Source organism: Pinus tabuliformis, chromosome 6, assembly GCF_031772625.1.
Source record: "Pinus tabuliformis cultivar Carrire ecotype Pingquan chromosome 6, CPIR1, whole genome shotgun sequence".
Classification (NCBI taxonomy): domain Eukaryota; kingdom Viridiplantae; phylum Streptophyta; class Pinopsida; order Pinales; family Pinaceae; genus Pinus; species Pinus tabuliformis.
This window is the reverse complement of record NC_142292.1, coordinates 1,944,847,349-1,944,863,188: the sequence shown is the minus strand read 5'-3', so window position 1 is coordinate 1,944,863,188 and position 15,840 is coordinate 1,944,847,349. Positions and strand designations below refer to the sequence as shown.

At 36.1% G+C, this 15,840-nt stretch overlaps 1 protein-coding gene across 1 annotated transcript in view; it reads right to left on the bottom strand.

Moving 5' to 3' along the window:
• Positions 1–4,647: 4,647 nt before the first annotated feature.
• The window catches only part of LOC149266954 (RNA-binding (RRM/RBD/RNP motifs) family protein), a 50,554-nt gene continuing 39,361 nt past the window's right edge, over positions 4,648–15,840 (bottom strand). The window contains exons 6-7 of the mRNA XM_089431268.1: positions 5,260–5,387; positions 4,648–5,131 (exon numbers count right to left, since the gene is read on the bottom strand). Coding sequence (XP_089287394.1) covers positions 5,083–5,131; positions 5,260–5,387 — 177 coding nt within the window. The 3' untranslated portion in view covers positions 4,648–5,082. The remainder of the gene's footprint in view (positions 5,132–5,259; positions 5,388–15,840) is intronic.

Sequence of the window (15,840 nt, the reverse complement as noted above, 5' to 3'; positions counted from 1 at the left end):
TACATGTTTTTCCCTATGGAACAAAAAAAAAAGACATTTTTTTGGTATAGTAGTGCATTGAAAGAGTGTTCTAACATCAATGGATACATAAAAGGATCCAAACTAGAAATAATGAATCATGGACTTGGTTGAGTAATACAGTAGGTAAGAGTTGAATAGGATACACTCCATTTACTTGAATTTTGTATTATTTTGTATTTGGCAAAATCTCCACATGTGCACACTTATTGTATATATTTTAATGAAATTGCCTTCTATGTTCGGAACACTAAGTTAAGACAATTTTCACCGTTTAAGGATGCACCATATGTCATGTGGCCAAGTGGCTCTTATATTTTGGAATGGTACACCACATTTGGAGAAGAGAGTGATTACTTAGTGGTCTACCTTAGATTAGTGTCAAACTAAAATTATTTGCATTAGTTAGCAGAACCATCAACAAATAATTATGCACCTTTTAGCAACAATATAATTCCCAAGGAACTTGACAACAAAGAAATATAGGATGAAAACGAAGGGGGTGAAGGAAGCCACGATATAATTGCATCTCCATAATATTACATTATAGAATGGTGGCAAAAGAAATCTTTAGAGCTGAGACATTTCTCCAATCATAAAACTTTGGATATTAGAGTGCAGAGGATGTGGGGGTGACAGTCACATTACTCCCAACTGCAGAGGATGTGGGGGTGACAATCACATTACTCCCAACTGCAGAGGATGTGACTCGTGAACAATTAATTAAACAAAGCCAAAAAGGGTATACAGCAAAAACTTGGCATAAATCTTTGACAAAATTTTTAACACTAATGAGTAGAGATTTTCTTTTCTTTTCTTTTTCAGAAGAAAAAAACTACAACTTTTTATTAGATAAAAAGATGTTACATAGTCATGCTTGTAGCATATATGCCAAAATAACTCTGAAATACATTGCACATGCCCACAAGCATACAATCCAAAGTGACAGCCATAGTTGAAGACATTACAATAAACAACCAATATGCCAAAAATCCTCACCATAGAAGTTGCTGAAACAAAATAGGGCACTCAAGCCCACCACGAAAAAACCCAACATGGAACATACTCATACGTCCAAAATGTGCCACGAAAATCAAAAGGGGTTTGAAAAAACCCCAAGAAGGTAAAAACCCACTATATATAATACCTGAGGACAGACCGCCCAAGTACCCTGAGTTGCATAGAAACCCATCATGCCCAGAAACAAAGTTGCATAGAAACAAGGGAAAAAATCCCCATAGGAACCCTAGTTGTAGGGGAGAGGCCTAAGAAACCCCTGAAGTGTGTAGCAACGACTAGCACATGCAAGGAGAAACCTCTGCATGTAGCACCCGCCAAAGAAAAGCAAACAGTACCGCTGCTCCTTAGTGAAGGACCACAACCACAGCGACCTTCGCCTTCCCACTTTCTTTTATTAGGCGACCATTTTTTCCTGCCACAGAAATAGTCCACTAACATTGCTTCCACCTGGTCTACAATTGTGTTTCTTCTAGAACTCTGTTGTCTCGTAGCTCGACATGATGAGGTGAGATCTTCCAATTGGTTGCAAAGGGTGTCTATTTCATCATTTTTTCGGTTGATCTAGTCCTGAAACCTCTGCATTCTTTCACACTATTCTAAAATTGTTTGGGAAATCTTAAGAAAGCGTTGGAAAAGGGAATGACAATCGATGCGCTAATTGATAGGAGGGTGGAGGCAGAGGGGGCATGAATTTAAGGCTCCCTCACCTCCTTCTCTGCTATTGGAATTGTCCATTGCACCCCATAAACCTGGAAACCACCAATTCCAACCTCTGTCACCAACAAAACCCATCTCCAATTCCCAAGTATTGCTTACCGATTGAAGTGAGAGATTGTCACAGATAAGCACAGAGAATATCCAAAGTGAGGCTATAGTTTGTTGCAATGTATAAGGAAAGAGGAAATTTACCAAATTTTTACCCAGTTGTTGCCCACAAGACACATGCAAACCAGTGACCAAATGAGGCGAAGGTTTCTGATGTGGCTTGTTACCCAAGCTTGCGCAATCCCAGACGATTGCTACCGAATTATCCCAAAGCCTTCACTCAGAAGGATGGAGATTCCTTTTCCGATCGAGAGACCAAAAGCAGAACCCAACTTCAGTATGTAATCTCAAGGAATGAATTGCATTCCATGCCAAGACGAAACGCAGTGCCAACCTCTCTTCAAAAATTTGCAAGCTCAAGGGGTTCTCCAACGCAGGGAGGAGACAGTTGAATTTTCGCAGTGATCCAATAGCCATCATACTCCTTAAAATTTGAGAACCATGCTAAAGCCATTACGCATTGCCATGAATGAGAGGAACGAGCTTTGTACCTCCCACGCAGAAGCCATTTTTTCCTCTAGTGTGGTCAATAAAATTCTCAAGTCTAGTGGCTCGGATCCACTTTGCTCATAGGGTGAGACTTTAAACCAGATCCCTGCGTGCATATTCACCTTCAGCGAGGGACAGGTGGGCGCGTGGCCAACATGTTGGCTGCTTGCCACCTCCCAAGAATTACTTCGATCATACTTATTGAATGAATCACACATAAAGAATTGAAAGAAAGTCACATTTAATCCAAAGATTTGGACAATCAAATCTATGCTTCCACCTTGGCTCTAGTGTTATTTTGGATTGAATGCACAATGGAGCTTGTCATCCCCATGGATAAAATCAGGTTATGGTTTTCCATCCCCTTTTTCCCATTAATCTTTGTTTGCCCCTTCATCAAACTACATGCTTGGTTGGCTTGCTTATCCGTTTCAGTGTTCTGGATCTTTAGGATATGATAGAAACTTTTATGCCAAAAAGAATCCAAGATGCTCTTGATTCTTTGGAGGAGATTTAGTTTATTAGCCTTAGGATTTGATCCATTCTACAGGAATTGAATTGTTATGGGAGAGTCCACAACAATTGTGATCCTGGAGATTCCTCTTTCCTTAGCTAATGCCTAGCATGAGCCCGTACATCTCTGCCATGTTATTGGTTTCTTTACCAAGACCCCAAACGAACTTAATTTCTTGATGCTCATCGGGGTCCTAAAGGATGCCTCCCCCTCCTGCCGCCCCATAAATCTTTGACAAATTAAAACTTGAAAAAATACTAAAATTAATAGATAAATGTCTCAAACTTTGTCAAAATAAATCAAATTCATCAAATAACTTGGACAAACTCGGAAAGTCCATTATAGTTTGACAATGCTTGACCAAGTTTGGGCCAAAGCAGTGGACTCGAGTAGTTTTGGAAACACCAAGTACCTAGTCAACTCAATCACTATGCTACAACTCTAGTCAAGGTTGTTTAAGGTGAATAATTAGGGTGGACACTCAAAATACATGGCCTCTCTTTCAACATGTAAAGTCATGTAAATGTTGTCTTTCATTGCGTAAAACCAAGTCCCTGCCTCTCTTTCAAGGCATAAAAATATAATCTTGTATTTACTACAATACTCTTTTTCATCGCTAAAAAAACACTTACAAGACTCTATCTAGTTATCAAATAATGCCCTTGGATTTACCGATGCACATTGATATTTCTGAGTATCATGCCTTAATCTACTTTGTTCAAGAAGAATATAAGGAGAAGTCAATCTTAGTCTTGCAACTCGCTCACGCATTCCCTAATGTCTTGCTCTGTTCCAATAATAAACTTGATTTATCCTTCCAAGATTCGAGAATGAAAGAAAGCAATAAGTATGCCAATCACAAATATGCCGACTTTAAAACAGTGTTGCGAAAATCGCGATTTTTTCAGCATGGCGATTTAATCGTCCAATTTAATCAGCAATTTTTTCATTTTGAAAAAATCGTAAAAATCATGAAAAAATCGCGCAAGATATTTTCCAAAATGAAAAAAACCCGATAAAAATCATAAAAATCGCGATAAAATCCTAAAATCGCCAAAAAATCAAAAAAATCATGGACGCTTTAGATACTTAAAAATTTGAAAAAAAAATGATTTTTTTATATTTTTTTAATGTTGCCGATGTTTTGCCAATTTTTACGATGTTTCCCCTTGCCGATTTAATCCCGATCATGATGTTCGCAATTTTTATCTGGTCAATTTCCATCCCATAATCTATCATTAAAAAGAAAGAAAACCTCCTAAAACAACGAAATATTGAATAAAAAGTGGAAACGTCCGTCCTTGCTTCTATTTGCCTTCTGGTTTGAACAAGGGAGGGATTAAGCATTTTTGCCATTCCTAGTTACATTAAATGAATTGCAAAACTATCTCGATTTGTCACTAATCAGTATCAAATTCCTAAAGCAACCTTGACTTCATTCAGCAGGCATCAAAATCCTTTTCATCCTTCATGAAAAGTATACAGTATTGCTCAGCATTAAAGGCAACTCAACCATGAAGACATGTGCCAAAGCGCATATGATTATTCTACAATCAACCTTGTTTGTGGCTATCGAGTTGTTCCAAAAGGTTACAAAGCACAATTGATAAATTATACCTGCCGATATAACCTTACATATTTTCTGTTTGTACAGGATTACTACCAAGATATGTTACCACGTTGGTATCTGCAATCAATGGCATGAATCAATTTCAAATCTAAGTTTCCGGGTTGCATCAATAGCAAGATAACACGTTATGTTACAACAGTGTAACCTCAGAAGACCCAAAGACTCTCAAATACCATCCTTCAAAACAAATAAGTATTGCCATAATTTCTAGTCTGACCATCATCCAAACCTTCCTTCAATGGAGGCCAAAATGATTAGCATAAACTAACACAATCTAGAATATAAAAAGTTCCAGAAATGAAAAATGACGTGTCCACATTCATATTTGTCTGTTGTGTATAATGCAGATTTCTTCTTACTGCAGCAATACCACTACAAGGTCTTCGATTTTAATGACTTAGAACCAATGACAGCAATTCCATATCAATATCATTTCTACCTCACAAAATACTATTGGGATGAAAGTTGGAAGTATTGTTTTGTTCCAGAAGTTCCTGTAACCGAGGAACTCAACAATTATCAACAGCCAACACATCTGATGATGAGACAATGAACGTAAAGACCCTGAAAACTACTTTCATTCCTTTCAATAATAAGGCCTATACCGCATAGACCGCCTGAATCTAGGCATTTTCCTGCCAAACGAAGACATGAAATAAGCTCTGTGAAGAAATTAATCATTTAAATAAAGTCTATCACTATGCCAGATGCAATAATATGCACATTCATTTCATGGCAAAACACTCAATCTGAAGAGTCATACCCATAACCATAAGGAGAGTAAAAATAAGGTGGAATATATGGTCTTCGTGGCCGAAATCCAACGTAGGGATTGAACCGTCGTCCACGATACTGCTTCATTCCTGGGATGTTTGTCCTTTTGGCGGTAACCTGCATCCAAGGCACATCTTAATTAATCAAAATTACATAAACCAAAGCTTAGTAACTGGAGTTTGCTTTGCAGACACCGATACAAATCTGTGCATGAATGAAGGCACAAGAGCAACAATTTTGGAAGCTGGTTTATTCTTGTACAGGTGGAGATTATATATTCGCTAGCAAGTTGTTTTTATTAAAGAAATTGTTGGTTGAAAAAAAGGAAAAAGTCTAATGGCGAAAAAGCAGGGGAGAGCACAGAAGAGCAAAGTCTGGTTTTAGGGTTTCAGTATGGCGGGAGAGACTCATTCCCCTTTTAGACCACCCCTATCATGAGGCCCTAGAGGGATTTCCATCTTTGACCTCATCAGAAGAGCTTGTGCAACACCTGATGGATGAGGCAAAGAAGGAATGAAACCTAAACAACCTCACAGGGGCTGTCTGGATCGAGATTCTTCCAAACATGTGATTGAGATTAAAAACTTAAAGAGATAGTAGAAGACCTTTTCAGGCTCAAATACAGGAGTCTTATCTGTTGTTTCAAAAGGGTGTGCCTGTCAGAGAAGACAATAAGGAACTGCACTCCAATAACTGGCATCTGAAATGCTGCTATGATCAATCCCCTCCATGAAGGGGTCTTTTGTCGTAATGTTTCTTCTAATGAGGAAAATATGCCATTTTTGGAGGGGTGTGGTTTCCAATTCGTGCAAGTCTATATGAAATACTGAGATACTGGGCTTGACCCGAAGGCTGAGAGCAGAAATTCCATCAAATTCCTCAGTTTGGGTAAGACTGCCATTCTTACACCTCTGGAATTTTGGAATGATTTTGGACTAAAATCTATAGGAGATGGCCTGGGATCATATTTCAGCATCATAAAATTAACAAAGAGATGAAACTGACCCACAATGCCAGGATGTGTTAACTTCCAAGCAAGCCACTTCCATACAAGTCACCCTAAAAATGGCACATGGATGGTATACCAAGATTAAGAAAACAGACCCTTTCGGTACAGATATTGCATTGAATATGGACATTTAGAGGCGAGGTCTGCGCAAAAACCTCAATCTGGGAGTTGGACACAAGATCAACAGCCTAAATCTGGAAAGCCACCCAGAAGTGAAAAAGAAACCCCCTGCTGAGTTCAAAAAGTTCTTGACCGCCCACACTCGTGCTAGAGTGTGCAGAAAACCTTCGTAGAAGTGATTTTATGATGTATGGGCTAAATGATGGAGCTTTGTACCCATAGACCCATGGTATAGGCCCATGGTATTACACCCTTTGGAAAAGTACAAGTACAAGGGTGAGTGATTCATTCTTGTGGCTTAGCAAGAGGACCAAGAGAGTTGGCAGGTGGCCAGCTGGGTGATATACACAAACCACCACAAACAAGGAAGGTTGCAAGGCCTATGCAAGGGTTTAGTGCCTATTGGAAAGGGTTGGGTCAACATGCTGCAATAAGAAGCAACAGACCGAGGCCTGTGCAAGGGTCGAGAAGTCTTGTTTTGGTCAGCCTGCAGTAGAAGGAAGCAGGTCGGGGCTTTGAAAGGTCTACAAGACCTGGCTGAGGGAAGATATTTGTTGGTCATGAGTTGTTAAAAGTTACAGCTACCCACAGGAAGGTAATAAGTGCACACCGAGGGGCCTATGTGAGAGTCGTGGGCTATAGGAGGTGGTCACAACAAGACATACCTGTAAAGAGGGAAGATCGAGGTGGACCGTGTTGAGTATGTTGTCATTGATGTTAAAGAGGTTGCAAGTGTAGTCAGGTGCAGGATGTAGAGTGAGTGTAGATATCATCATTGATGTCAAGGTTAGTTGGAGTGATGATATGCACGAGATGATGCAGTTATGAAACCCTAGCTCTATGGTTTGGTTTCCCTAGACGATGATCATAACCCACATTTGTTGGAGTTTTTGAAGCAGTACATTAGTGAGTTTACCTCAGAGACCCTCGCCATTACATTCGACTCGTCATGTTATTTTCGTTGTGGAGCATACAAACTAAGAAATGATAAAAATATATATTTTTTATTAATTACTTGAATGATGATGTTTACAATGAGGGTTCCTGGCTTATATACCGCCATGGGCACCCTTTTGGGAAAGGGCATGATCTATGATCGTGCCCTTTCGTCTAATCAACCTAAAATTACACTAAATAATTTTTACATAACATTGTCTCCCTCTTGAAAAGATGCTTTGTCCTCAAAGCATACGTAACGACTGGTGTTTTTGGTGAAATGCTTTTGTCTCCCAAGAGGCTTCTTCCGGTAGATTCTTCCACTTGATAAGGTATTCTTTAATTACTCGTGAACGTAACTTCTTCTCCCCAGTGGTGATGATTCCCTCCAGTTCTAGTAGCGAACAAAGTTCGTATGCTCAAAGGAATGCTCTGATACCAATGTAACGAACAAAGTTCGTATACGCTCTGATACCAATGTAACGAACAAGGTTCCTTATAGCAAGTTAAACACTCCAAAAGACTTGGAATATATAGTTCTCCATTAAAGACACAAGAATATATATATCAAAATGTATGAATGAGCTTGCCTTCATCATCTAACATTGGCAGGGTAGTTTGTGTTGATTAGCGTTTGCCCAATGCCTTTTTAAGACAAGATACATGAAAAACGTTGTGAACTCAACTATTTTCAGGAAAGCTTAAGCTATATGCTACTTGATTGATCTTTTTGTTGATTTGGACTTAGGATTTTAAAAGTAACCCTTTTAATTTTTTATTAATCCTTCAAAACCTAATAATAAATCCTTGATAATCTTTTTTCTTAGCAGAACCAATTTTTTTAATTAATTAATTTTATTATATAAATAATTAACTATTTATATAATTAATATATAAAAATAAAATAAAAAACTTTAATAATATAATATCTATGACTTATATAATTTTATGTAATTATATTTATATAATTTTATGTATATAATTTAACACAAATGACGATCAGAATTAGAATCGATGGTCAATGAAAAAACGGCAGAATAGCTCAACTAATGCTCGAACAAGTGTGTCAGATCAACAAAACTAATATGCAGTCACGACAAAAGATTGGGCGGCGTAACAGTTGATGGTGGATGGGTTGAACAGTGAGGGCAAGACGTGAGGAACGGATCGCTGAGCAGTGTAGAAAATGAAAACGTGGTTGATTATTGTGTGACAAGGAGACAGTGTGGGACCACAATCGACACAGGGGTGTTGATGCAGAGAAATTCAACATTAAACAGCAAATGTATATATTTTATTAAATAACTTAGATGAGGTTACAATGGTGTGAGGCCATGGGCTTAAATATAGCCTCGAGTGCCTCTTGGTGAATGGGCATGATCAAAGATCATGCCCTTTGCCTAATTTTACTAATCATTACAAAAATAACTATTTTTACATAACATTGTCTTCCTCCTGAAAGATGCTTTGTCCTCAAAGCATAGGTAACGACGAATGTTGTTAATGAAATGCTTCAGACTCCCAAGAAGCTTCTTGCTCTGGTAAGTCCTTCCACTTGATCAGGGATTCCTTGATTACTCGAGATCGCAACTTCTTTTCCCTGATGGAGATGATACCTTCTGGTTCTAGAATGACCCTCCCTTTGTCATCTAAAGTCAGAAGTGTTGTTTGTGTTGATTGATGTTCACCAAGTGCCCTTTCAAGGCAAGATACATGGAAAACATTGTGAACATGACTTTTATCGAGAAGGCCTAAACTGTATGCTATTTGGTTGATCTTCTTGTTGATCTGGTAGGGTCCATAAAACCTTGGTGCCAATTTGTTTTTTCCCTTTTTTTTAAGGACAACTACTTGTAAGGCTAGAGTTTAACAAATACCCACTCTCCAACTTCAAATTCTCTCTCGGTTATATTTCGGTCAGCTTGCTGCTTCATATGATTCGTTGCATTATTTAGATTTTCTTTTAGAGTTTGGACGACTTTTTGGGTTTCTTCTAACTGGTTTTTACAGCTGGAAGCTTCGTCTTGATGATAGCAAAGTCCTTCCATTTCTGAAGTTCGTAATCGTATAGAGCTTAAAATGGAGTCATTTATGCTGACGTGCGGTAAGTGGAATTGTACCACCACTCAACGAGACGTAACCACTGAACCCACCTATTTTGTTTGTTTGTGGCATAACAACGTAAGTAGGCTTCTAAACATTTATTGTCAACCTTTGTTTGGCCATCTGTTTGAGGATGGTAAGTTGAACTCATGTTGAGGTAGGTTCCTATATGTGGAATGAACAAAGTTCATTCTTCCGGTTAAATACTCCAAAAGACTTGGAATATGTAGATCTCCATTGAGATACAAGATTATATATTAAATGTATGAATAAGAATGATGTTACAATTGAGAGTGGGGGTCCTGTATATATAACCAAGTAAGCACCCTTTCACGAGCAGTGATGTCTCCTTAGAAATGCCTCTTTGTTTAACTAATTATTAATTAACTAATCATTATTACAATTTTATATATATATATATATATATATATATATATATATTATTCGTAATATTGCCTTCCTCCTCAAAAAAAGCTTTGTCCTCAAATCTTGTTGATGCAAAAGGCTTGATCTCTTTTTCGGTTTCGAATGTCTTCTCGTCTTGACACTATCATCTTCGTTGATACAAGTTGATATGATCTTCTAAGTGACAAACAAAATTGTCACACTGAGAAGGGATCAGACCATCCTAGATTAATATTTTGTGGAATATTCTGATTATTGGAATTTTGTAACGAATTGTCATCATAGGACTAGATTGAGGTTACATCAATATTCTTTGGAACATCAGTTTATTGTTTCTATTTTGAATGGCACTGATACATAACTTGGTTGAGTTGTCTACTCTCATGATTCAGATGTCGATAGGGAACTTTTTTTGTTTGACTTTCCCTTATTAGATGTGTGGAAATTTTTAGATTTTCTTTTGGTACTATAGTTGTTGAGTTACGTACACAATCTTCATTTGGAATTTTCATCATCTGGATTGTAACATGTGAGAGTGTTTTTCCTTCAACTGATTGATCCTCTTCTTGAGTTCTGCTATTGACTGGTTCGGTATTTGTTTCTTTATCTTCAACTGGGGATGTTACAACTGGCGACTTCGATGCTTCCTCTTGAATACAATGTTCTAACTTGTCTTTTAACGACTTCTTGTCCTTCTTAAGCTTTTTAATTTGTGTTAGTAATTTTTCGCTATGATCCTTAAGTCGCAAGACTTCTTCATTTCTATCAGCAGTGATTTTTTCAATTTCATTTTGTATATTTTGTAACACTTTTTTACCTTCTTGAAAAATTACTTCTGAAGTATCTTGGATGTCTTCTGGTGTTACTAAATTTGGCTTCACAGTGACATCTTGTAGTGTTATTTTTTTCTTTTTGTAAGAAAATGTCAAAAATTTCCTTTTCGTATTCAGGATGAAGGAACCAAGGGTTTTTATTCAGGGTGAACCTAAAATAATGTCACCTTGATCGCTCCAAAGGGTTTGAACTAGGAATTGTGATACGAATGTATAATCTCCAACGTTTAATTGTAAATTGGTTATGTCATATATTTTGCTGTTAAAATAGTCAAATTTTTCAATTATATTTGACTCGGGAATCACTAATTGGTTTACAATTTTAGGTTTTATATAATTTTTATTTTTGGCTAGCGAGATAGCAATAGTAACATCTTTTCCCACAATAGACCCTTTAATTCTAAATAGCACTCAGGCATAGTTATATTTAGTTTCTGGAAATCTTCCTTCTTTCGATTCCAAATTAGATTCCATTTTTTTTAATCAGTAATAAACCTTCAAACTTATTATTCCTTAAAACCTTAGTATTGAATCCTTAACAATTTCCCCTTTATCTTTCTTTAGTCAAATGCATAAACTTTATAACCCCTGGGGATGTTACAACTGGCGACTTCGATGCTTCCTCTTGAATACAATGTTCTAACTTGTCTTTTAACGACTTCTTGTCCTTCTTAAGCTTTTTAATTTGTGTTAGTAATTTTTCGCTATGATCCTTAAGTCGCAAGACTTCTTCCTTTCTATCAGCAGTGATTTTTTCAATTTCATTTTGTATATTTTGTAACACTTTTTTACCTTCTTGAAAAATTACTTCTGAAGTATCTTGGATGTCTTCTGGTGTTACTAAATTTGGCTTCACAGTGACATCTTGTAGTGTTATTTTTTTCTTTTTGTAAGAAAATGTCAAAAATTTCCTTTTCGCATTCAGGATGAAGGAACCAAGGGTTTCTATTCAGGGTGAACCTAAAATAATGTCACCTTGATCGCTCCATAGGGTTTGAACTGAGAATTGTGATACGAATGTATAATCTCCAACGTTTAATTGTAAATTGGTTATGTCATATATTTTGTTGTTAAAATAGTCAAATTTTTCAATTATATTTGACTCGGGAATCACTAATTGGTTTGCGATTTTAGGTTTTATATAATTTTTATTTTCGGCTAGCGAGATAGCAATAGTAACATCTTTTCCCGCAATAGACCCTTTAATTCTAAATAGCACTGAGGCATAGTTATATTTAGTTTCTGGAAATCTTCCTTCCTTCGATTCCGAATTAGATTCCATTTTTTTTAATCAGTAATAAACCTTCAAACTTATTATTCCTTAAAACCTTAGTATTGAATCCTTAACAATTTCCCCTTTATCTTTCTTTAGTCAAATGTATAAACTTTATAACCCCTTATATATTATTTTCCTTGTATAACCTTTTATATCTCTTATAAAAATATCCTTCTTGATATATATATATATATATTTCCCGGAAAAATTAATATAGCTCCACTATTTAAATAAACTGCTCCTTATATTTATTATAATGCTTATAAAAAGTATTCTTCCTTTGTTATAACTTGTTATCCTTATGTCTCTTTATAGTTCTAGATTTAACATTTTATATACTGTAATATGTGGATCTTTAAGTAACCTTCTATAATAATACCCGCCTAGTACTTATATATATTTTCAATAATTTTATGACTTGAACTTTTCTTTAAAATACCCCTTTATAATATAAAACTTCTCTTTATATGTCTTTTGTTTATAATCTTTTCTTTTTCTTTTTGAAAAGTTACAACCCTAGTGAAATGTGGGCATTCATCTCTTTGGGGTATAATATAAAATATATGTCCACTTATGTTCCTTTGACTCGGTTAATTTTCTCCACGTAAAAGTAAAACTTACCATTCACATAAAGAGATTTTGTATGCCTTTATATGTCCACTTATGTTCCTTTGACTCTGTTAATTTTCTCCACGTAAAAGTAAAACTTACCATTCACATAAAGAGATTTTGTATTCCTTTTGTTCTTCTTTAACCTTGAAAATACCATGGGTTGCTAATACCACGAGCTTGTAAACCACTTAATGAAGAATCAAGATAATATTATCTACTCTTCCTCTTCTTACGTATAGTTTTAAAGATATTTGGAAAGATTCTCTTTTGACTTTATCATGCATTTTTTATCAATAATGTAGAACCTTTTTTATATATATGAATGCTCTCCTTCAAAATTTACATCAGACTATATTTTTTTTTCTATTATTTATTTTTTTAACTTTATATTTCAAATTTTGATTTTTTTTTTGTTCTTTATTTTTTTTGTGCTCTTTTTTTTTATCAAATGGCCAAAGGCCTAAATGGCGATATGGAGAAACCCCAAATTCTAGTAGCGAAACGTTTCAATGACAACGATGTTGACGAATTTCGATGGCCAAGGACCTCGGTCAAACTAGCGCTGTGTAGCCCCTGAGTGGCCAAAGGATCGAACAATTCTGATACCAAATGGAACGAACAAAGTTCTTTCTTCATGTTAAATACTCCAGAATACTTGGAATATGGAGATCTCCATTGAAATACAAGATTATATTTAAATGTATGAATAAGAATGATGTTACAATTGAGAGTGACGGTCCTGTATATATAGCCAGGTAAGCACCCTTTCACGAGCAGTCATGTCTCCTTAGACATGCCTCTTTGTTTAACTAATTAATAATTAACTAATCATTATTACAATTATTTATATTTATATATATTTTATTCGTAACAATATGTTTGAAGAATTCCTTCCAAAAATTACCCTTAAATTTGGCATCGCTATCGCTCACAATGACCTTGGGAAATCCATGTAATTTGTAAACATTTTTGCAAAATATCTAGGCGATTTGTTTTGCTGAGTCTGATTTCCTCACTGCAATAAAGTGAGCATAATTGATGAGTTTGTCAACTACTACAAGAATTTTATCCTTACCATCAGGCACAGGTAAACCTTCAATAAAGTCCAGTGATATTTCCTCCCATTTCTGTTTCGGGATGTTTAGAGGATGAAGTAGTCCAGGTGTCATAATATTTTCATTTTTATTCCTCTGGCATTTATCACATTCGGCTACATATTTTGGAATGTCATTATTCATTCCCTTCCAAAAGAATGATTGGCGTGCGTTATAGTAGGTTTTAAAGAATCCTACATGCCCGACTAACAGTGAATCATGCGACTCTTTAAGAACCTTCACTTTAAATTTGGAATCCGCATTTAGATAAATTCTTCCCTTGTACCATAGAATATTGTTCTTCCATTCAAATTTTGAATTCTGAGGAAGATTATTGATTATAGCACTTGTTTCTATATTTTTTGCATATTCACTTCTAATCTCATTAAGCTATTCGAGCACAACCGCTGAAACTACAAGTAATGATGGTTCATTGTCTTTCCTCGACAGAGCATCAACTACTACATTATCTTTCCCTTTCTTATGTAATATATCCATGTCAAAGGTAGCGATTTTTTCTATCCATTTTTGTTGTTCTGTAGATAGCGTTTTCCGCTCGAGGAGATGGCGAAGACTATTATGATTTATTTGTATTAAGAACTTACTTCCCAAGAGGTATTGTCTCTATTTGGCTAATGCGTGCATAATAGCAAGCATTTCCTTGTTGTATGTAGACTTGAGACGTTCTTTCTTATTGAGCTTCCTGCATTCAAACGCGATTGGGTGAACATCCTACATTAGTACTGCTCCTATGCCAAATCCTGAAGCATCACATTCAATTACAAATGGTTTTGAGAAGTCTGGAGTTGCTAATACAGGGGCATTAGACATAACTTTTTTCCAGTCTTTAAAACACTTTTATGCTTCATCATTCCATCGAAATGAGTTCTTCTTTAGAAGGTTCGATAGGGGTATGCTTCATCATTCCATCGAAATGAGTTGTTCTTTAGAAGGTTTGATAGGGGTGCGGTTATATGGGCGTAGTTTTTAATAAATCTCCGATAATACCCAATCAACCCTAAGAATCCTCTTAACTTGGAGATATTAACTAGTTTGGGCCATTCCATTATAGCCTTGATCTTATTAGGATCTACTTTTACTCCTTCCTTGGATATTATATGTCTGAGATATTCTACTTCTTCCTTCCCAAAAGTGCATTTGGACTTCTTGGCATAGAACTGATGCTCTTCCAACACAGTAAGAACTTTCTCCAAGTGTTGTAGGTGCTCCCTCCCTGTAAATTAAAATGTCATCAAAGAACATTAACACAAACTTCCTTAGATATGGATAACTTTCTCCAAATGTTGTAGGTGCTCCCTCCAAGTTTTACTGTAAATTAAAATGTCATCAAAGAACATTAAACAAACTTCCTTAGATATGGACAAAATAGCTCGTTCATAGTAGCTTGGAACATTGTCGGTGCATTGGTTAAACCGAAAGGCATTACTTTAAACTCGTAATGACCTTCATGTGTTCGGAACGCAATTTTTGCTACGTCTTCCAATCTTATTCCGATTTGGTAATATCTTGACCTTAGGTCCAATTTTGAGAAGTATTTAGTGCCATGTAGCTCATCCAACATTTCATCGATAAAAAGAATTGGAAACTTGTTTTTAATTGTTATTTTGTTTAGTCCTCGATAATCAACGCATAATCTGAACGATCCATCTTTCTTTCGAACTAATACAACTGGAGCAGCATACAGACTTTTACTTTTTGTGATGATGCCACACTTTAAAAGATCTTGGACTAGTCTCTCAATTTCAGTTTTTTGATGATGTGGATATCGATATGGTTTGATGTTGATGGGATTTGATCCTACTTTGACTTCTATTGTATGCTCGATTTCTCTTTTAGGAGGCATCTTCATTAGAAGGTCTTGGAATACTTTTTCGTGCTTTTGAATTAGCTCTTGGACTTCTGGTGCTTCTTTGTTGACCAGATTCGAAGTTAACATTTCTAATTAACGATACTGTACTACATAAGTTGTCACTCCCTTCCGAATCATTTTCATCATCTGGGATGATGATACAATTTGGTTCTCAGGTGGCTAGAACCCATATAACTTGTATTTCTACCCTTCCCATTTAAATTTTATAAATTGCTTTTGATGGTTGGTAGAGTAAGTACCGAGGGTTTGTAGCCATTGGATACCTAAGACTGCATCCACTCCTCCTAATGG